The sequence below is a fragment of the Myotis brandtii genome, unplaced genomic scaffold, assembly GCF_000412655.1.
Source record: "Myotis brandtii unplaced genomic scaffold, ASM41265v1 scaffold38, whole genome shotgun sequence".
NCBI lineage: Eukaryota > Metazoa > Chordata > Mammalia > Chiroptera > Vespertilionidae > Myotis > Myotis brandtii.
Window position 1 is genome coordinate 4,663,947 of NW_005364596.1, and position 23,202 is coordinate 4,687,148.

General features: G+C 35.4%; 1 protein-coding gene across 1 annotated transcript in view; it reads left to right on the forward strand.

Moving 5' to 3' along the window:
• TBCK (TBC1 domain containing kinase) overlaps window positions 1-23,202 on the forward strand; it is a 178,533-nt gene that overhangs the window by 54,834 nt on the left and 100,497 nt on the right. The window contains exons 6-14 of the mRNA XM_005872443.2: window positions 5,989-6,130; window positions 10,996-11,056; window positions 12,179-12,240; window positions 12,709-12,770; window positions 14,364-14,512; window positions 15,932-16,070; window positions 17,347-17,446; window positions 19,662-19,711; window positions 19,868-19,997. Of these exons, the coding sequence (XP_005872505.1) occupies window positions 5,989-6,130; window positions 10,996-11,056; window positions 12,179-12,240; window positions 12,709-12,770; window positions 14,364-14,512; window positions 15,932-16,070; window positions 17,347-17,446; window positions 19,662-19,711; window positions 19,868-19,997 (895 nt within the window). The remainder of the gene's footprint in view (window positions 1-5,988; window positions 6,131-10,995; window positions 11,057-12,178; window positions 12,241-12,708; window positions 12,771-14,363; window positions 14,513-15,931; window positions 16,071-17,346; window positions 17,447-19,661; window positions 19,712-19,867; window positions 19,998-23,202) is intronic.

Genomic DNA, 23,202 nt, shown 5'->3' on the forward strand with positions numbered 1-23,202 from the left:
GGCCCTGTCACCCGGATGGGGCCGCAGGGCCGAGAGACGAGGCACGATCCGCCCACTCTGCTCCACCGCTGATGGAGTGTCCCGAGGCAGCGGAGACGGGAGGGAGCGAGGCAGCGGAGAAGGGCAGGCTTCGCTCCCTTCTCTGCTTCGCTCCGGCTGCAGGAAGCCCTATTCTTGCAGGAATCTTCCTGCAACGGGCCTCTAGTAGAAATATAACCAGAGATTTAGAGAACATTAAAAGACTTCAATAGACTCTTTTGCTTAACTCTGCAAATTTGAAAGCTAAGATAAAATGGTTGATTGGAGAGAAAATACAAGTTACCCAAATTAACAAAGAGAACTTTAAAATCTGAAAACACTGATTACAGAAGTGTAGTTAATGTTGCCTTTCCCAAGAGAGGTAACTGGACCAGACTCAGGCAAATTCTACCAAACCTGTAATGAATGGTTAAATTCATTGCTGTTTATAATTATAATATATATCCTGAAATATATTTTAAGGAAAACCTTTCAAAATATTTTAATAAGCTACTATAACATTAATCCTAAGACTTTTTAAAGGTACTGCATAAAATGTTTAAATACAAATCTTACTCATTATATTTTACTTTTAAATTTATTATAACAATATTATATATGACATCATGTTATTTTATGATATCCTTATTGACAGATGACTCGATTACCTATAAAAACTACTCAAAAGAATAGTAGTTTTTATAGGTAAAACTATAAAAACTACTTAAAAATTATTAGAATTAATAAAGAGGTCAATGGGGGAAGAAAGGGGGACATATGTTATACTTTCAACAATAAAGAGGAGGACCCCAGGGCATGTCCAGCCCATCTCGCCCAGTCCCGATTGGTCGGACCCAGTGTCTGCCACCTTGTGGTCAGTGCTCATCATAGCGACTGGTCGAATGAATGGTCGGACACTTAGCATATTGGCTTTTATTATATAGGATGTGCTAATGAGGTATTTAAGACTTTTAACTATTCCTTTGAATGTGTGCCATTATTCTAGGAAAATTCTAATGACTTCCGTTCATGCTCTGTATTTTAAATGTTTCTCAAGGCCAACCCCAGATGAATTAATGCAGGACAAGGTGTTCAGTGAAGTGTCACCTTTATACACCCCATTTTTTTAAAGATTTTAAAAATTAATGATTCTTTCAGGTACATTGTTAATATTTCACATGTCAGTCTTTACTTTCCAACTGATTTTTTAAAATATATTTTATTGATTTTTTTACAGAGAGGAAGGGAGAGGGATAGAGGGGAAGGGAGGGGCTGTGGGTGGAGGGCCACATATATATATGTTTCAATTGCCAAATTGTCAAAGATTAGAAAGACTGTCACTATCAAGTGTTAGAGAAGAAATAATGAACAGGAACTGTCATATACTGCTAGTGGGAATATAAATGGATACAAAGCCTTTCAAAAAACCTTTGTGATGATATAAAGTTAAAATTGCACGTGTTCTATGGCTTAGAAATTAAATCCGAGGTTTATACTCTTGGGAAAACTTTTGCAGATGTACACTGTACATAATATTCTGAGCAACACTTTGTAATATTTTAAAAACATTAAACAATTTAAATAACAATTGATATTAGAATGCATCAATTATTATATTATTCATAAAATAGAAGTAAAAATTAATGACTTGCTGGTTTGGCTCGGTGGATAGAGCGTCGGCCTGCGGACTGAAGGGTCTCAGGTTCGATTCCAGTCAAGGGCATGTACCTTGGTTGCGGGCACATCCCCAATAGGGGGTGTGCCGGAGGCAGCTGATCAGTGTTTCTCTCTCATCGATGTTTCTAACTCTCTATCCCTCTCCCTTCCTCTCTGTAAAAAATCAATAAAGTATATTTTAAAAAAGTAATGACGTCATAGCTACATGCAACAATATTGATGACTTTCAAATAAATAATGTTGATTGAAAAAGCAAATCACAAATGAATACTGACCAGTAATATGAAGTTCAGAAATGTGTATGACTAAACAATGTACTTTTTAGGGATACAAATATATGGTAAGACTATAATTAGAAGAGAATTACAAACACGAAAATTTCAGTTATGTGTTTCTTTTGGGGGATACTAGGGAGACACAATTAGGGAGAAGCAGAGATGGACCTTTAGTGATAATAAGATGTTCTTTACTTAAATTGCTTGGCAAGTACACAGTTGTTCATTGGAACTTTATTTTTTTATACTTTGTTCATATTTAATAGCCTGTCTTTAGCAAATATTTATTCATTATTTACTAAGACAGTTTTCAAGAAAACTTGTTATGTTGGTGAATGAAGGTAAGGGGAAATAGTCACTCTCATGTATTGCTTATGAGAATATAAATTGATACAACCTGGAAGAGCAACTTGGTGATATCCTATCTAATAAAAGAGAAACATGTAAATTAACCGTCCCTCCACTATGCTCACCAGCCAATCAGAGTGAGTATGCAAATTAACCTGGCAAAGATGGCGTGTTAATTTGCATACGCAGGTGTCAAGTGCCCCAGGAGGCGACAGAGGCTGCAGGCTCCCAGGACCATTGCCGGCCCCTGGAGGTGAGGCCGGCCACACCTAGCCATGCTCGCGGGCTCCCAGGGCCTTCGTCGGCCCGGAAGGCGAGGCTGGCCGTGCCTAACCACGCCTGTGTGCTCGCAGGACCTTTGCTGGTGGAGAGCAGAGCAGGAGAGCAGGCGCATACTGGGAGGATTGGAGGACTTGGCAGAGCAGGAGGCTGCTGGACATAGAGCAGAGCGAGAGAGAGGGTGGCATGAAGGGTGTGGCTCCCTCTGTCACCCCAGCTTCCTCATCATAGCTGTGGAAACTGACAGCAGGGAATAGGAAGTCCCACCCCCACAGAATCAGCCAGAATCAATTGTTGGTCAGACAGCTCTCAGCGGCCTGACAGCCAGGACTCTTATTCACCTGCATCTCAGAACGGGACAGTAGAGAGGTGGGACTATGTCTAAAGAACAACTTTAATACAATGTAGCTCTGCAGCTGAAAGATGCCGGCGTTATCGACAGAAAATGTCTGCAGAGCAGCATGCGTCTGATCTTGAAAGAAGACGGTGCCTGCGACAGAATGTATATGAAGAGCAGCTATTGAGAAAATGTTGCTCTGATGCCGAAAAACACCAGTGTCATCGACAGAAAATGTCTGAAGACCAATGTGCCTTTGAAGTTGAAAGACGGCGGTGGCGACGACAGAATATGTCTAGAGAACAGTCATCAACAAGTATTACCAATACTGATAGGAACTGCCTTCTCAGCGAAAATGGAGTACTTGAGGATGCAATCCTTGAACATAGTTGTGGTGGAATGACTGTTAGATGTGAATTTTGCCTATCACTAAATTTCTCTGATGAAAAACCATCCAATGGGAAATTTACACGATGTTATAGCAAAGGGAAAGTCTGTCCAAATGATATACATTTTCCAGATTACCCGGCATATTTAAAAAGATTAATGACAAACGAAGATTCTGACAGTAAAAATTTCATGGAAAATATTCGTTCCATAAATAGTTCTTTTGCTTTTGCTTCCATGGGTGCAAATATTGCATCGCCATCAGGATATGGGCCATACTGTTTTAGAATACAAGGACAAGTTTATCACCATAATGGAACTTTACATCCTTCAGATGGTGTTTCTCGGACGTTTGCTCAACTCTATATTTTGGATACAGCTGAAGCTACAAGTAAACGATTAGCAATGCCAGAAAACCAGGGCTGCTCAGAAAGACTAATGATCAACATCAACAACCTCATGCATGAAATAAATGAATTAACAAATCGTACAAGGTGCTACATGAGATAGAAAAGGAAGCCCAATCTGAAGTAGCAGCATAAGGTATTGCTTCCACAGAAGTGACAATGGCAATTAAATATGATCGTAACAGTGACCCAGGTAGATATAATTCTCCCCAAGTAACCGAGGTTGCTGTCATATTTAGAAATGAAGATGGAGAACCTCTTTTTGAAAGGGACTTGCTCATTCATTGTAAACCAGATCCCAATAACCCAAATGCCACTAAAATCAAACAAATCAATATCTCGTTTCCTACATTAGATGCAATGACATATCCTATTCTTTTCCCACATGGTGAAAAAGGCTGGGGAACAGATATTGCATTAAGACTCAGAGACAACAGTGTAATCGACAATAATACTAGACAAAATGTAAGGACACGAGTCACACAAATGCAGTATTATGGATTTAATCTCTCTGTGCGGCACACGTTCAATCCTATTTTAAATGCAGGAATCTTAACAGTTTATCATGGATTCATATTCTAAAATGGAGGCCAATCAGATAAATTTCATCAAAGCAAACCTATCTAAGTTGAGTTGAAAAATATAGTGGTTTGATGGATTATCTCAAATCTAGATCTGAAAATGACAATGTGCCAATTGGTAAAATGATAATACTTCCATCATCTTTTGAGGGTAGTCCCAGAAATATGCAGCAGCGATATCAGGATGCTATGGCAATTGTAACAAAGTATGGCAAGCCCGATTTATTCATAACCATGACATGCAACCCCAAATGGGCAGATATTGCAAAAAATTTCCAAACTGGCAAAAAGTTGAAAACAGACCTGACTTGGTAGCCAGAGTTTTTAATATTAAGCTGAATGCTCTTTTAAATGATATCTGTAAATTCCATTTATTTGGCAAAGTAATAGCTAAATTTCATGTCATTGAATTTCAGAAACATGGACTGCCTCATGCTCACATATTATTGATATTAGATAGTGAGTCCAAATTACGTTCCTCTAATTAATTCCCTTTCAATGTGCATGAATTTCATGCACCAGGCCACTAGTGTGTGTGTGTGTGTGTATACATATACATATATATAAATACTACAGGCCTGGTGCACGGATTCCTGCACCGTTGGGGGGTCCCTCGGCGTGGTTGCAGGGATCAGGCTGAAACCGGCAGTCCAACATCCCCCGAGGAATGCATTAGTGCGCAAAGCAGCAGGTGGCCGGGGAGGAGCCTGAGCTCGGGCCAAGCGCTGCTCCCGCTCATCCCAGCCTGCCACCTCTGCTGCTCGGTAGGCTTACTGCTGCTCTGCTGCTGTCTCCGCATGCCTGTCCTAGGTTGATACCAGCACACTCATGACCGAGAAACAGGTGTGGGCTCACGCCCAGTCAGTCCCGATGCCGGTGCCGGTCTGATCCCAGTCCTGGTCTGGATGAAGGTGGGGCACACAGGGGGAGTGTCCCTGGGAGAGGCTCGCACCGCAACAGCTGCACTCACCAGCCATGAGCCCGGCATCTTGCACCTGTTGGTCAGCTGGGCAGCACTCCTGCTGTGGGAGCTCACTGATCACCAGGGGGAAGCCCTTGCGTTGAGTGTCTGCCTCCTGGTGGTCAGTGTGCATCATAGTGACTGGTCAAATGGTCGCTTAGGCTTTTATATACAGAGATATGAGTGTATATATGTGTGTGCGTGTGTGTATAAATTTTAAATGCATATACCATATGACTTTGTAGTGCTACATCTAGAAATTTGTCTATTATCTCTACATATATTTGTGGGAAATGAAATATTTATAATCATTTCAACATTGTTTATAATAGGAACTTTCAAAATGTTCAAAAGAGTTTGCTCAAATAAATTAAGTACATATGCACAGTTTCTGACCGTTTTCAGAAAGAATGAAGCAAAGCTATACTTATTGTTGTAGAATGATCTCTATGGCATATATAGAGTAATGTGTATAGTATGCTGCCTTGTAGGGCAGTGGTGATGGGTGGTCAAGTTTACATGTACATGAGTATGTATGAGTGACTGAAGCACAGAGATGGGAGAGTCTTAGCTTCTAATTTATATATTATTACAACATTTTTACATTTCTAGTATTCAAAGTAATGAATACTGTTTTGAAACATAAAATGTTCTTTACTTCTTCCTAGCTTTGTTGTTGTTCATAGTAATAATTCATTTTTTAAATATATCATTATAGGTATCCATCATACTTGGCACCTGAGGTAATTGCACAAGGAATTTCCAAAACGACTGATCATATGCCAAGTGAAAAACCATTGCCTTCTGGCCCCAAATCAGATGTATGGTCTCTAGGAATCATTTTATTTGAGCTCTGTGTGGTAGGTATAAAAAAACATTAAAGTAATAAAATTGTGTGTTTCTTAGAATAATTTTTTTAATAGGGAAACTATTTGGTAATAATATCTTTTTGCTTTGCAAATTGACTAGATATGAGGAGAAATATCTTAATTCTCAATTTGACTTTTTTTTAAAAATATATTTTATTGATTTTTTACAGAGAGGAAGGGAGAGAGATAGAGAGTTAGAAACATCGATCAGCTGCCTCCTGCACATCTCCCACTGGGGATGTGCCTGCAACCCAGGTACATGCCCTTGATCGGAATCGAACCCGGGACCCTTGAGTCCGCAGGCTGACGCTCTATCCACTGAGCCAAACCGGTTTTGGCGACTCAATTTGACTTTTAACAAAATCCTGTTTGACAATTAATTTACCTATTATTTTGGTAGCTCTAGAAATGTTTACACTTTTACTAATTGTAAATTTTACTAAGTGTAAATATCATTTGGTATTTCTAGAAATTTTTACCCTTGTATTAAGTACAAAAAAATTTACACTGTACAAAGTTAAAAACTAAGCATTATATAAATGTTTAGACTAAAACTGCTTACATTCTTTGATACGTTCATGCTCTCTCCCTTCTGTGGTCTTTCTTTTTAGATACCTTCTCTTCTCCTGTTCTCTTATGTTTCCTATAAGACTCACTTTATATGTTGGCTTTTGATGAGGCCTTTCCCAGATATCCTCTATATCTATTAGTGTAAAGAATAAACTGCTATAAAAACAAAGGAGTTAAAAATGCAGTAGTTTAAAGAACATAGAATTCAGTGGTTCTCAACCTTCCTAATGCCGCGACCCTTTAATACAGTTCCTCATGTTGTGGTGACCCCTAACCATAAAATTATTTTCGTTGCTACTTCATAACTGTAATTTTGCTACTGTTATGAATCGTAATGTAAATATCTGATATGCAGGATGTATTTTCATTGTTTGCGACCCACAGGTTGAGAACCGCTGAAGATGTGTTTCTCCCTCATGTAACAGTCCACTGAGGGTAGAGTGGACTTTATTCTACAACTATAGACCCGATGCTAGAAAATTCATGCAAGAGTAGGCCTTCCTTCCCCTGGCTGCTGGCACCAGCTTCCCTCCAGCACCCAGGACCTGGGCTGCTTCCCTCCTCCAGCCACCAGCAGGCACCTGGGACCCAGGCTGGCTTCCCTCAGACCACCAGCAAGCATCGGACTCGGCTGGCTTCCCTGTGGCCCCAGCTTCATCAGGAAGGACATCCAAAAGACATCCAGTCTAATTAGCATATTAGGCTATCAGGAATGGCTCCAGCATCTAGTTTCCAAAGTTCTCTCACTATCACTTTTTTTTAGCCATGAGGAAAGGAGAAGCGTGATTCATGGTAACTATTTAAGGATGTGATCTAAAACTGATCAACACTACTTTTCACTAGTGATAATTTACACATGTTGCTACATATAGGTACAAGGGAGACTAGAACATGTTGTCTTCAGCTGGACACCTAAATATTGAGAAAGGAGTTGAAAATGGATTTGGAGGAGCAACTAACAATTGGTCAATTCTACCTTCAAATATCTGCCAGCCTTTGGTTACTACCTTCTTTGCTCTCCTCTTCTATTTTGGCATTTATCAAATTTGTCTACTTTACTTGGACTACGAGGTTATTTGATGCAGAAATTTTTATTATTTATCTATTATATCTGTCTTCCAAGGAACTTTCAAAATATTTTGAAAAATTAAGTCACTAATGTTTACCATATTTAAGAATTAGATTGACATTATTTTTCTCCTTTTATATATTTAAGAATTAATTCAAAGCAGAGGTAGTAAAGCATAATAGTTACAAGATAAGCTTCTGTAGTTAGAGAGAACTGGGTTTAAATTCTGATGCTGCAAAGAATAGCTGTGTGAGTTACCTTAGCTAACTAACTTCTCAAAGCCTTGGTTCCACTTCTATACATAACAATAGTGTCTATATTGCAAAATTGTTGAAAAAATAAAATGAAATAATGTATATAAAGTACTTAGTATAGTGTATTACAGAGTGAACAATCCATAAATGTTAGCTTTTATTATTATTAATTATGCATAATATCCTGGCTGGAGTGGCTTATTTGTTTGAGCATAGTCCTGTGCAATGAAAGATTGCTAGTTCAATTCCTGGTCAGGGCACATACCTGGGTTATAGGTTCGATGCCAGGTTGGGGCACGTATGGAAGGCAACTGATCGATGTCTCTCTTTCTCTCTCTCTCTCTCTCTCTCTCTCTCTCTCTCTCTTTCTCTTTCTCTGTCTCTCTCTTTCTCTCTCACTCTCTCTCTTTCTCCCCCTTCCTCTCTCTGAGCATGTCCTCAAGTAAGGATTAAATAATAATAGTAATAAAAATAATAAATATGCATAATAACATTTGTCATTTACATATTGGCAGTTCTTTCTCTAAGGGAAAATGTCAGATTTTCTGATTCTTTGCTATCCTTTGTTTAGACCATCTTACTTTTTTCATTGGTATAAAATAATAATAAATCTTATTGTTTAAAATCATAGACAAATTGAAAAATTATTTTTGGAATATGAAAGTAAAATATAATAAATGTAAAATATACATTTTTTTTCTTTTTATTACCATCAACTATATCTAAACTCTTTACTAATGATCTGGGTATGTCTTATATGAATATTTCAATTTTTAAAATGTTAAAGAGTATTTACTGTATGTATGTGTTGTATATATAGCATCATGACAAATGCAACAAGGAATAAACTGTGATTAAGACACATTGTGAAGAAGCTTATAAAGTAATTCAAATCCATAAATTTTGAAGATAAACTCAGAGAGCTGTGTGAATACCAAGAAGGAAATATTAATTTCATTATGTGGGCTTTATGACATTTTAAGTGGTACTCAAAGTTTAGACAGTTTAAGGATGGCAAACTGAACGTGAGCTTAAATCTTTCTCTGCCTCATCAAACAAATACTAAGATATAAATTAATAACATACCAACAGCTAACAAAGGCAACTTTGGTTATACTAGAAATTCAAAGAAAGTAGATGAGAAGCTATTCCAAGACCATTTTGCTAGGAATCTCTGGCCATATCACCAGGAAGTTACTATAGCCACTTTGCCACCCAGAAGGTTCCATAGTCTAAATCAGTGATGGCGAACCTTTTGAGTTCGGCGTGTCAGCATTTTGAAAAACCCTAACTTAACTCTGGTGCCGTGTCACATATAGAAATTTTTTGATATTTGCAACCATAGTAAAACAAAGACTTATAGTTTTGATATTTATTTTATATATTTAAATGCCACTTAACAAAGAAAAATCAACCAAAAAAATGAGTTCGCGTGTCAGAGGTTCACCATCACTGGCTAAATGATGTGTAGAATCCTATATTAAAACATGAGTACATATCTAAGAAATACCAAACATCTAAAGAAGACCTCTACCAACGAAAACACACACACACACACACACACACACACACACACACACACACACAAGAATTTACACTTGATTGCTAAAGGAAGTGGAAGGGAGAGGGAGAGACAGAAAGAGAGAGAGACATCAATTGTTTGCCTCCCGTATGCACCCAGACCCTGGTGGGATCGAGCCTGCATAAGTTTTGTGCCCTTGACTGTAATCGAACCTGGGATCCTTCAGTCTTAGGGCCAACATTCTATCCATTGAGCCAAACTATCCAGGTCTGCATTTCTAATTTTATAAGTCTTTGAGAAAGTTTTTTCCTTTTTTCTTTTTAAATCAGAATTTCATCTTCTCTATATAAAAACCATGCTATCTCTTCTTAAGCTTTCATATTCTAAGTCTATTTTAAGGGTCATATAAGTTTTAATTTGTTTATAATAAGAAAAACATAATACTAAACATTTATGAAGCATATCTATGTGCAGAAAATGCTATGTATTTTTATACATTATATAAATAACCCTTACTGTAAATATTCAATTTTAATAGATGAGAAAAGTGAGGCTTAGGTGGTTAAGTAATTTGTCCAAGTTGTGTAACTGGTAGTAGAATATCAAATTTGACACACAATAGTTGTTCAGCATATAGTCACTGAAGTTATAAGTGTTTGATTCCAGACTGCATTCCAAGGAGCCCCCTGAAGCCAATAAAGAAAACAATTAAAGCCTGACCAGTGTGCCTCAGTGGTTGAGTGTTGACCTATGAACCAGGAGGTCACAGTTCGATTCCCGGTCAGGGCACATGCATGGGTTGCAGGCTTTATCCCTAGTATGGGGCATGCAGAAGGCAGCTGATCAATGATTCTCTCTCATCATTGATGTTTCTGTCTCTCTCTCCCTCTCCCTTCTTCTATGAATTCAATAAAACTATATACATATTTTAAAAAGAAACAATTAAAATATAATGTATGTGTCTTAAAATAAATATACCAGTTGCTCTGTGAGCACAAAGGATGGCTAAGTTATTGTGGGAGAAGGGAGTGTCATGGAATGTGTCTTAATAGAGACAACAGATTGCCTGAATTATAATATGTAAGTAAGGATTAGTTGGGCAGATGAAAGGGTAATCTGAATCCTTCCCAGGAGGAATCTTGTACTCTTAATAACATTCCTGGTAGCCTGGACTCCATCTAGACATTCAAGTATGTATGGTCTCAAAAGTGAACAGTGCTTGAGATCAAACTAAAATGTTTAAATGTTAAATATTATGCAATATTTAAAAAATCATTACCTAACCAATAATTTTTCTTTAATGGAACTAACTTTAAAAATCTAATAAAACTTCTGAAGAGAAATAGAAGTACCTGATAAAATTATTTTCAGCTCTGAAAAAAAAGACCTCCTAAGAAAAAACATGCAAATGTTTACATGAATTCTTTTCCCTTTTATTTAGGGAAGAAAATTATTTCAGAGCTTGGATGTTTCTGAAAGACTAAAATTTTTGCTTACATTGGGTAAGTGTCTTGCAGTTATATTTCAAATATAAATATAATCTTTACTGAGTGTTAGTAATCAAATACACTGAAATATCCTAACTTTCTTTAATTTTCTAATGATCAGTGATAAGCATTAACAGGACAATTTAAGAAGTGCCGTAGATGAATTATAGTAGAGCTTTCCTTATTTACTAAGGAATTATGCTGTGGATGGATGTAAAATTAGCCTTATGATAGCCCAGTAAACTAACATGTGAAATCAAAGAGTGAAACTATAAAATTGTATTTTTCTCTAGCAGTTTGCCGTGAAATAATATATCAATTTTGGAGCTTCCTCTTTGATGATTCATATGTGAATGGGTCAAGAATAATGTTTATTTTTCCTTATAACAAGTTCATACGTTTTACATGTATGTTAGATGTAAATATTTGCAATTCAAATTTATAAAAATGTGTGTATCTACTTTAGGTTGGAATAAATTATAAGCATGTATGGTAAAAAAAAAAAAGAAGAGAAAAGGAGTGATAGAGCACTTTATGTAAAAGAGTGATAGATTGATCTACAGGTTAATAGAGTATACAAATAATGTGTACAGAATATTATTAATAAATATTAATACTAATGAATTATAAATAAAATGCCATAAAATTTGACCATATTTACCACATTTAATTTTAAAGTGATAATATAGCTGTTAAGGAGTCTTGGAGATTTCTAAATGTCATCTGCAGACCAAACTTATACTTTAAGTCCTCAGAGAAATGTATACATTCTCCAAATTGTATATAATAAAAATAAATTAGTTTTATAATCATGAAAAGATAATAAAACCTTTTAAAATACACACATATAGTGAAAAAGCACGGACAAGAATCTTTATCTCCTTTGATCACTGCTTTATTTCACTTACAATTAGGCGGCTTTATTTCAGTATCTATGATTCAATTAAAATTTACTGTTGGAAGTCTTTATTTTTACCACTAATCATAAGGAAAGTTTAAAAAATCACAAACTTTTTAATATTCCAGGTTCCAAAACAGAATTACATGATATTTTTTAAAAGTATCAGAGTTCAGTACCCAGTATGTCTGATAAATTAGAACAGCAGCATTCATTCTTATACTTTTTCTATTTTATAGACTGCGTGGATGACACTATAATAGTTCTGGCTGAAGAGCATGGTTGCCTGGACATGATAAAGGTTTGTGGTTAATCTGTTATTGAAAGTTTGTTTATTTTGCATATTTGGGATCCAATAGCAAGCTATTTTAAAGCTGTGTTTATTTGGGAAAAGTCCAAATAAAGACTTTGTAAAAAAATCAAAACACAATGCAATATGAAGATGATATATCATAGAGATGTACACTTGAAATCTATATTATCTTATTAACCAATGTCACCCCAATAAGTTTAATTAAAAAGAAAAAATAATAATAAAGATGAAAGAACAAAACATTTGAGTTTGTCAGGTAAACACAAATCTTTAGAACAAAAATAAATCAAAATATCCTAGGTTAGCAAACATTTGAGTAAAATTTACTTTTTTACTGTATTTTTTATTGTTGATAGTATTACAGGTATCTCATTTCCACCCTCTATTGCTCCTCTCCTAAAATTTATTTTTAAGATTGGTCATTGTAAATAGTTCTTTTTTCTCTTTATTTACCAGGAGCTTCCTGAAAATGTGATAGATCTTTTGAAGAAATGTCTGACCTTCCACCCTTCCAAGAGGTTGATATTAAGAGTTTGGGATTACACAGATCCTTAACATATAAGTAGTTAATTTTTTTTCTTGCTGGTTTTAATGCCAATGGATTTAATAAGCATATTTATATGTATATAGTAATAACTGTTAGTAATGGCTTTAATATATGTTAATAAAAGTAGAAAAAATAATTAAGCCATGCTCAGAAAACTAGAATATACCAAAAGAAGTTACTGGTTCATTTCCTAGTCTCCAATATAAAAAAAAAATCAGCTAAACTGTGAGGCATACGTATTCCTCGATTAAAATGATAGACGAGAAATGAGAACAAAAGTTTATTGGCAGTATATATTATAGCAAAAGACTTGGATAAATGGTGAGGTAAGCTAACAACTGTTGATTACATAAAAGGATTTCTTAGACGTTGTATTATTTCTTTTCATTTGATGATGTCATTGTTAGCCATATAGTTGTCCTTAAACTCCCTCAGGTATATAATATTTAAAAATAATAAAAATGTATTCTAATTTGTCTTTAGACAAACATTTTTGTCAAGGCATGTTAGGAAGAAAGTAATATTAAAAGCATAGTTTTGGGTAAATAGGCCACATTAAACTAAGTATAGGAAGAAACTAAGAGGTATTGTTAGTGTATAATTTTATTATTTAATATATTCAGTAAAGCAGATACATGGTAATCAAGCTAAAATTGAGACACTCATATATAATAGTTTTGGTAGATCACAGGGTGTAAAAAGCATAACAAAGGTAAAAAATTTAGCATTTACTACCTACAGTCACTTGATTGTTTTATAAACGTACTAGAGGCCCAGTGCACGAAATTCATGCACTCGGGGGAGTCCCTCAGCTCAGCCTGCACCCTCTCACATTCCGGGAACCCTCAGGGGATGTCTGACTGACAGCTTAGGCCCGCTCTACGCAGAGAGTGGGCCTAAGCCATCAGTCGGATATCCTTAGCACTGCCACGGAGGCGAGAGAGGCTCCTGCCACCGCTGCTGCACTTGCCAGCTGAGAGCCTGGCTTCTGGCTGAGCAGTGCTTCCCCTGTGGGAGCACACTGACCACCAGAGGAAGTTCCTGCATTGAGCGTCTGCCCCCTGGTGGTCAGTGCGTGTCATAGTGACCAATCGTTCAACCGTTCAATCTATTTGCATATTAGCCTTTTATTATATAGGATACTTTTAGACTCCATGAAGGAGGGCTTTATTATATTACTAGAGGCCGGTGCATGGATTCGTGCACTGGTGAGGTCCCTCGGCCTGGCCTGCAGACATCCCCTGAGAGGTCGGACCCCACCAGTGCACGATCGGGGCTGGGGAGGGACCGCAGGAGGACCCCAGGGCATGTCCAGCCCATCTCTCCCAGTCCCGATTGGCCGGACCCAGCAGCAAGCTAACCTACTGGTTGAAGTGTCTGCCCCCTTGTGGTCAGTGCTCATCATAGCGACTGGTCGAATGAATGGTCGGACACTTAGCATATTGGCTTTTATTATATAGGATGTGCTAATGAGGTATTTAAGACTTTTAACAATTCCTTTGAATTATTCTAGGAAAATTCTAATGACTTCCGTTCATGCTCTGTATTTTAAATGTTTCTCAAGGCCAACCCCAGATGAATTAATGCAGGACAAGGTGTTCAGTGAAGTGTCACCTTTATACACCCCATTTACAAAACCTGTCAGTTTGTTTTCATCTTCTCTGAGATGTGCTGACTTAACTCTGCCTGAGGATATCAGTCAGCTGTGTAAAGGTAATGATAAATAAGAATAAGCAATAATATAAGCCATGTTTTTAAAGGGAGTACTCTTACCCTATTTTTGAAAGTATCAACAATATATGTAATACATTAGTGAGACTTTATGGACACTTACCTTGGAATTAAGAGGTAACTCTGGGCATGTTTAACATAGCATTTTATATAACTAACCTAACTTTTAATCCTTTCAATTTAAATTACTTTTGAGCAGGAACTTCAAGAATCAAGGAGAGGATGTGGTACCACACAAAAATTTATTATGCAAAACAAAGTCCCATTTTCATCTCAAATCTTTATACTACAATCAGGTCTTCTAATTCCCAATGGAATTTTCATTACATCAACATTTATATATCATACTAGAGGCCCAGTGCACAGATTCGTGCACCGATGGGGTGCCTCAGCCTGGCCTGTGCCCTCGCAATCTGGGACCCCTCAGGGGATGTAGGATAGACGGTTTCGGCCCGATCCCCACAGGCCTGATCCAGACAGGAGGGAGCCCAATCCTGTGCATTGAACATCTGTCCCCTGGTGGTCAGTGTGCATCATAGTGACTGGTCGACTGGTCATTTGGTTATTTGGTCATTTAGGCTTATAGATGATAGATAGATAGATAGATAGATAGATAGATAGATAGATAGATAGATAGATAGATGATAGATAGATAGATAGATGATAGATAGATAATCTATTATAAATGATCTCTAAAAATTGTATTGTTGATAGAATATTCATACTATTATACTTCACATTTTAAGAGAATATCAGCTTTTGTCTTTTTATCTCTCTGTGATATTTACACCTCGCAGAATGTGTGCTTTAGTGACACCAGTAAGTTACTCTTATACTGAAAAGTTATGAAATAAGTCATAGCAAGAAATAGTTACTAACCATTCATTCAATTAAATATTTATTGAGTTTCTACTTTGCTTCACACACTGTACCTTCAAGTAACATTCATGCCAAATGGTGAGGCAGACAGACATTTAGTCACAGAATTATGATTACAAATGAAGGTCTGTATGAACATTGCAGAATGGAAGCATAGCCTGCGTGAGACATCAAGAAAGACTTCTCCAAAGAGGCAGCAATTGACTCAAGACATGAAAGATAGGGCAGTTCGTGTTGTTTGCCTACTCTATGTTTTTCTGCCCTTAATCCTTTTACATAGAACACGATATCTTAGATATACCTGATATATCTGTGACCCAGGTGGTAAAAATTCCACTTTTTCTCAAGAAACTGAATGTACATTTCATACTCTGTGCATTTTATAGTATGTATATCCTTAAGGATATCTTACTATGCTTTTAAGTTTTTACTGTTTTAGAATATTAGCTATTATTGTCTGTTGCCTTTTAATAAAAACAAAAAGTGAGATAACTGTGATTCTCTTTAATTTGCCATTAATAGATATAAACAGTGATTACCTGGCAGAAAGATCAATTGAGGAAGTATATTACCTTTGGTGTTTAGCTGGAGGTGACTTGGAGAAAGAGCTTGTCAACAAGGAAATCATTCGATCCAAACCACCTATCTGCACACTCCCCAAGTAAGAAAAGAAAAATGTTGGAAATTAAAAAAAATGTAGTAATAAATTTAAAAAAAAATTGGATAGCCATTCCAACTGTTTATCACAGCTATTGGACGTTATTAACTTATTTTTTTTAATGAAGTGTTTAATTATTAAATTCCCATCAATATTATTTTTATTAAATATTGTTTTTTAAGTAATATGCTTATCCTCCATATGAAGTTATTATTATGGAATACCTTGTAATAATTGATGTTCAATAAATGAAAAAGGTAGAAGTCAGAAAGAACAGTAATATTCAAGAGTTAATCAGCTAACTTGCCTATTATGAGAAACTATTTTCTATTTGCAATTATAAATCATAAATATGAGGTACTTGCTTGTCTTAAAGATCATTAAAGTGCTAAGTCAGTGTTGAGCAAAATCTGCACAACTGCACAAGATCCTGGACACTATTCTGTACGTTAGATTGGAATTTAAATAACAATACAACCTAAGGGACAAGGTTATTGCTGTTCCCTTGCTCTTAACATTTATTCATGTAGATGTGAATCTGAATCTCTTGAGTTTCCACCAATGCTCTAGCATTTTAATTTGAGATTTTCGGACTAGATTTTATCATTGTAGGTTATTGTAGAAATCACCTGCTGACCATTTCTTTCCCTCACATGTTAAATTTTAGGTTAATTATTTGAATAGACCATTGGCTCTCTACTTTTTTCTCTCTTTAAACTAATTTTTCAATATTAACTTCAGTTATACTGTGCACATTGAGTTATGTAGAAAATCAAGAAATAAGATGAGAGAAATTCTAAGAGTAAATACTTTAAAGGATATATAAATTCTCAAAAGTAATTTTCTGAAATTCTAAACAAATTGCATACATTTATTATTTGATATCCTTTCCCCTGTGAAATCACGGTCATTATGTAAGGTTTTTCTTTTTTCTCACTTTATCATTCTTCACTCATATGTACTTTCTCAGGGTCACATTAGTAGTATCAGCAAAGTAACTTTTGTGTTGAATCTGACTTAAGATACAGTGTAAATCACACTCTGATGTTGCTAAAATGCTTTATGCACTATATTCATACTTACTCAACATATATTTTAAAATTAGAATTGTTTAGAGAATTTTCAAACAGCAGTTATATTTTTATTAACCCATTAAATCTAAAATTTCTTTCTTTCATGAAAGAGTTCATGATTTAGAATAAAATTTCTTTTGTAGAAGAAACACTAAATTGGATTTTGTGTACCCATTAAAATAATAATTTTAAAAAATTTCTTCTAGTTTTCTCTTTGAAGATGGTGAAAGCTTTGGACAAGGTCGAGATAGAAGCTCGCTATTGGATGATACCACTGTGACATTGTCATTATGCCAGCTAAGAAATGTAAGATTGTTATTTTAGCAAACTTGCCTGAGAGCCTTTTTTTTTTTTAAAGAAACCTTACAGATACACATGAAGCCTTGAATTCCTCCCTAATTTCAAAATATAAGAGAGTTTCTTTAATGTATGAGCCCACGTACAGCATTATTGGAAATGCATCTGTACAACTTCAGCTTTAGTATATATATATTGTCTCATCGCTCAAAAGGTGGTTTTATTTGTTTACCTTTGTACCATCATAAGAGTTCTCATTTCTCCACATACTTGGTAATACATGGTATCATCAAATTTTTTAAAAATTATTGCTCCAAAAGGACCGGAATGGTATTTTGCTATAATACTAATGTTTAATTCCATGGTTATAGTGTAGATATGAGTTCTTTCATGTTTTTTGACTGTTTACTTACCTCTTCTGTGTGTGACTGATTCATCTTTTGCCAATTTTTTTGAGTCATTTCTTACTGAGTTGAGGGCTTTTAAAATGTATTCCAAATACAGGGTCTTTGTTGGCTATATGTGTTGCAAATTTCTTCTAATCTGTGGCTTCTTTAATTTTTTGAATAATATCTTTTAATTAATAGAATTCTTACTTTTATCAGTGTTTTTATAGTTCACTATGTTTTATTTGTTATATTTTACTTACTGTTACTTATTTAAAGTTATACCAAGGTTATAAATATATTTTGTATAATGTTCTATATTTTATTCTAAAAGATTTCAATAAAAATTTATTTGCAAAAACAAAAAATAAATAAAAATATTTTTTCTATAAATATTAGAAAAAATGTTAACATTGCTGATTTTTAAAGTAATATGGAAACCAAAGAATAACTTTTATCTTACACTTTCTGTACAAGTGTTTTTGCCTTTGATATGCTAAAATTTTAATTAATAAAAAATAGCAGAAGATATATCTAAAAGTAATATTTATGCTTTAAAGGATAGTAAAACTCAAACTTTAAAAATTACATATTAATAATGCAGTCAAACTTGGGAAATACTAGTTTTCTACTTAGAATTTTTATCCGTGAAAGAAATACCTAAAGATTTAAAGGCAAAATAGGATAAGTGCATACATGGCATGTCAAATTTTAGAAAGAAGCCATGCATAAAACCAGTGTTTGCCAGATTCTCATTGTTGGATGAAAGATTTTTTTTTTGGCTTTTAAAAATTCTGTGAATAATGCTAATGGAAGTGCGTAAGGACTCTAATCAATAGAAGGTCAGTGCCAGCTGCACATGGAGCTTGAACCTCTGTGTGAATCCCATAGGAGCAGACACTCTGTCTTCAAGTTGGGAGTTGCACTGAAGAGCAAAGCAGCTGGCAAGGTGGTGATAACTTTAATCACCCTGCTTAGGATGTGTCTAAGATTTTACTATACTATGGCCTGTCTTCTTACATTTTTGAAGAATACCTATAATCCTGCATGTTATGTTATTATCGGAGAAACATTTTATAATAACTTTTAAAAAAGATATTTAAGAGAATTGAACTCATCAATATTTGAATCATAAATATTCAAAATATGTTGTGAAAAATTCTTTTGAATTTTATTAGTACCCTTACTATTGTCTTAGTTTGTATTAATTACAAAGTAAAAATAAGTAAATTGAATTGAGTTTTAAATTAAGGGGTATATGTTTTTAAAGTACCTTTTAAAATAACCTTCATCTATAATAATAAAAGCATAATATGCTAATTAGACCGGACATCCTTCCAGACAACCTTCCAGACGAAGCCAGGGCTGCAAGGGAAGCCCGGGTCCGGGTTGCCTGCCGGCGGCTGGAGGGAAGCCTGAGTCCTGGGTGCCAGAGAGAAGCCAGTGCCGGCAGCCAGGGGAAGGGAGGCCTACTCTTGCACAAATTTCGTGCATCGGGCCTCTAGTATAATTTAAAAATGTATTATCCATGTATTAAATTTTATACTAATTTCAGTAATTCTGAATTGTGTTTGGAAAATATCATAGTAGATGTCTAACATTTACAAGAGACACCTATAGGTAAAAATAATCAATATATAAAAACTATTGTTCACAGCTAAACTTAATCACTAGAGGCATAATATATTTGTATATTTATGATTGGAATGGATTTTAAATTTTATACTTCTCAGTACCTCATATAAATTCATAAATTTTATATTATGTTGCTTTTTAAGTGCGGTTCAGCGTTTCTGCCTCAGAGTCTCACACATAATATTTTCTCTTTTAAATCACAGAGATTAAAAGATGTTGGTGGAGAAGCATTTTACCCACTACTTGAAGATGAGTGAGTATATAGAGTCTCCTTTTACACTTATTTTTCTTCACCGTTTATGTTAGATTGGTAAGAAACATATGTTCAATGAAGAGCATTTCCTAAATAAAACACTTAATATGGAGGTGTTTTTTTTTTAATTTTTTGCCTTTTGTTTCTCTTTTATAGCCAGTCTAATTTACCTCATTCAAACAGCAGTAATGAGTTGTCTGCTGCTGCCACGTTGCCTTTAATCATCCGAGAGAGGGACACAGAGTACCAGCTTAACAGAATCATTCTCTTTGACAGGCTGCTAAAGGTAGGGATGTAATGTGGAAAGTGTTCTAAGAGCCCATATACAATACTTATTTTTTATTTCATTTGTAATTATTAGAGAATCTTGATGTCATAAGAAAACTAATTTTTATAGCCTCTCTTTTCTGATAAACATTTAATTACAAAAATGATACATGTTCATAGTAAATAAAACTTAAAAGTAAAAACAAATGTAAAAAAGTAAAAATGATGTAGGATTATATGAAAAAGCCTATTAGATAATTTATTAATATCCATACTGTTTAAAGAACATTTAAAAATCTACAGGAAAAAACACTAATATTGAAAGAGAAATGGATAAAGAATATAATGGAAATATAACTAGTCAGGATAAATCTATTCAAAATACTTATCCTCACTAGGAATGAAAAAAATTTTAATAGGTTTTTTTAATAACCAAATTAGTAAAGTGAACAAAGGCATATTAAGATTGGAACTCTCATTCCTTTGTAATAAGTGTAAATTGAAACGGTGCATAAGGCAATTTAAAAGTATATATGAAGAGCCTGAATGATATCCATACCCTTTGTCCTAATAATTCTTTTCTAGAACTCTCTCTTAAAGTACAAATTTATAAAGGGACAAATTTATATGCAAGGATATAGAAGTAGCCATAATAATAACACATTTATTGAATATTTTCTATATGACTCGATATTTTACAAAGTGCTATGCATAAATTATTTAACCCATATGAAGCTGATAGTATTATTTACACGACTCCTTGATAATTCTTTCAGATCACAAAATAGAGAGAAATGATTAAAACCAGTAGAATCAGCTCACCTCTTGGTTATATTATACAAAATTTACAGAATAGAGGGAACCATTCCACTGCCAACTTAATATCCTATATAATAAAAGCCTAATATGCGCTAAGTGTCCAATTGTCCAGTCATCTATTCAACCAATCAAAGCGTGAAAATGCTAATGATATGCTAAGGCCGCTCATCTGCTTGCTATTTTAAAGATTTTAAAAATTAATGATTCTTTCAGGTACATTGTTAATATTTCACATGTCAGTCTTTACTTTCCAACTGATTTTTTAAAATATATTTTATTGATTTTTTTACAGAGAGGAAGGGAGAGGGATAGAGGGGAAGGGAGGGGCTGTGGGTGGAGGGCCACATATATATATGTTTCAATTGCCAAATTGTCAAAGATTAGAAAGACTGTCACTATCAAGTGTTAGAGAAGAAATAATGAACAGGAACTGTCATATACTGCTAGTGGGAATATAAATGGATACAAAGCCTTTCAAAAAACCTTTGTGATGATATAAAGTTAAAATTGCACGTGTTCTATGGCTTAGAAATTAAATCCGAGGTTTATACTCTTGGGAAAACTTTTGCAGATGTACACTGTACATAATATTCTGAGCAACACTTTATAATATTTTAAAAACATTAAACAATTTAAATAACAATTGATATTAGAATGCATCAATTATTATATTATTCATAAAATAGAAGTAAAAATTAATGACTTGCTGGTTTGGCTCGGTGGATAGAGCGTCGGCCTGCGGACTGAAGGGTCTCAGGTTCGATTCCAGTCAAGGGCATGTACCTTGGTTGCGGGCACATCCCCAATAGGGGGTGTGCCGGAGGCAGCTGATCAGTGTTTCTCTCTCATCGATGTTTCTAACTCTCTATCCCTCTCCCTTCCTCTCTGTAAAAAATCAATAAAGTATATTTTAAAAAAGTAATGACGTCATAGCTACATGCAACAATATTGATGACTTTCAAATAAATAATGTTGATTGAAAAAGCAAATCACAAATGAATACTGACCAGTAATATGAAGTTCAGAAATGTGTATGACTAAACAATGTACTTTTTAGGGATACAAATATATGGTAAGACTATAATTAGAAGAGAATTACAAACACGAAAATTTCAGTTATGTGTTTCTTTTGGGGGATACTAGGGAGACACAATTAGGGAGAAGCAGAGATGGACCTTTAGTGATAATAAGATGTTCTTTACTTAAATTGCTTGGCAAGTACACAGTTGTTCATTGGAACTTTATTTTTTTATACTTTGTTCATATTTAATAGCCTGTCTTTAGCAAATATTTATACATGCTTGGGTTGCAAGCTCGATCCACATTAGGCAGCGTGCAGGAGGCAGCCGATCAATGATTCTCTCTCATCATTGATGTTTCTATCTCTATCTCCCTCTCCTTTCCTCTCTGAAATAAATGGGAATATAGATTTTTTTAAATAATTAACATAATTTAGTGCTTTTTTGGCACATCTATCCCACAAGAACCATGCTGCCAAGACAAACTACTTTGTCTTGTACAACACCTAATCTGTTGGCAGTGAGGAAAGGAGAGGTCCCAAGATTATTACAGTGACTTGCAGTACTAACAGAGAACTCGGTAACAGCAGTCATGATAACGGGCCACATTCCTGCCCCGTTTTTTTGGTTTGTTTGTTTTTGTTTTGTTTTGTTTTCGTTTTTTTATTTCCAGGCAATTTCTTTGTCATCCTTCAGATATTCTCTTATCAATATCTTATGGATATCCAACATGCATTTTTTTCCTGAATTCCCTCAACTATTTTTAATTCTTTTCAACTCCCTGTTAAAAGAATTTTATTTATTTATTCCTGATTCCTTTGATGATATTCTACAAACATCTTTGAGTTTGGGTGGCTGCTTTACAAGAATGCCTATTGTTCCATATAATACATTAATAGTTAGAATTGTTGAACCACATAATGCTAAAGTTCAAGAGGACTTGTGAGGTCAGGTTGTCTAAATCTGTCATTAAATAGACGTACCATAGAAGTTGATGTACCAGCAAGGAATGTCATAATTTTGAACCCCAAATTAGTGGCTTGTTCTACATCATTATAGTAAACCTAAGTTATAAGAATTGTTCCATGCTTGGTCTTATTGAACACTAGAGGCCCGGTGCACAAAAATTTGTGCACTCGGGGGGGAGAGGGGGTCCCTCAGCCCGGCCTGTGTCCTCTCGCAGTTTGGGACCCCTCAGGAGATAATGACCTGCTGGCTTAGGCCTGCTCCCAGGTGGCAGAGATGCAGGTACAATCCTTAGGTGCAGCCCCTGGTCGGACTCAGAGCAGGGCCGATTGGGGAGTTGGGGCGCCGCCCCCTGTCATGCACAGAGCAGGGCGGATCGGGAGGTTGCGATGCCACCCCTAGTCACGCTCAGGGTAGAGC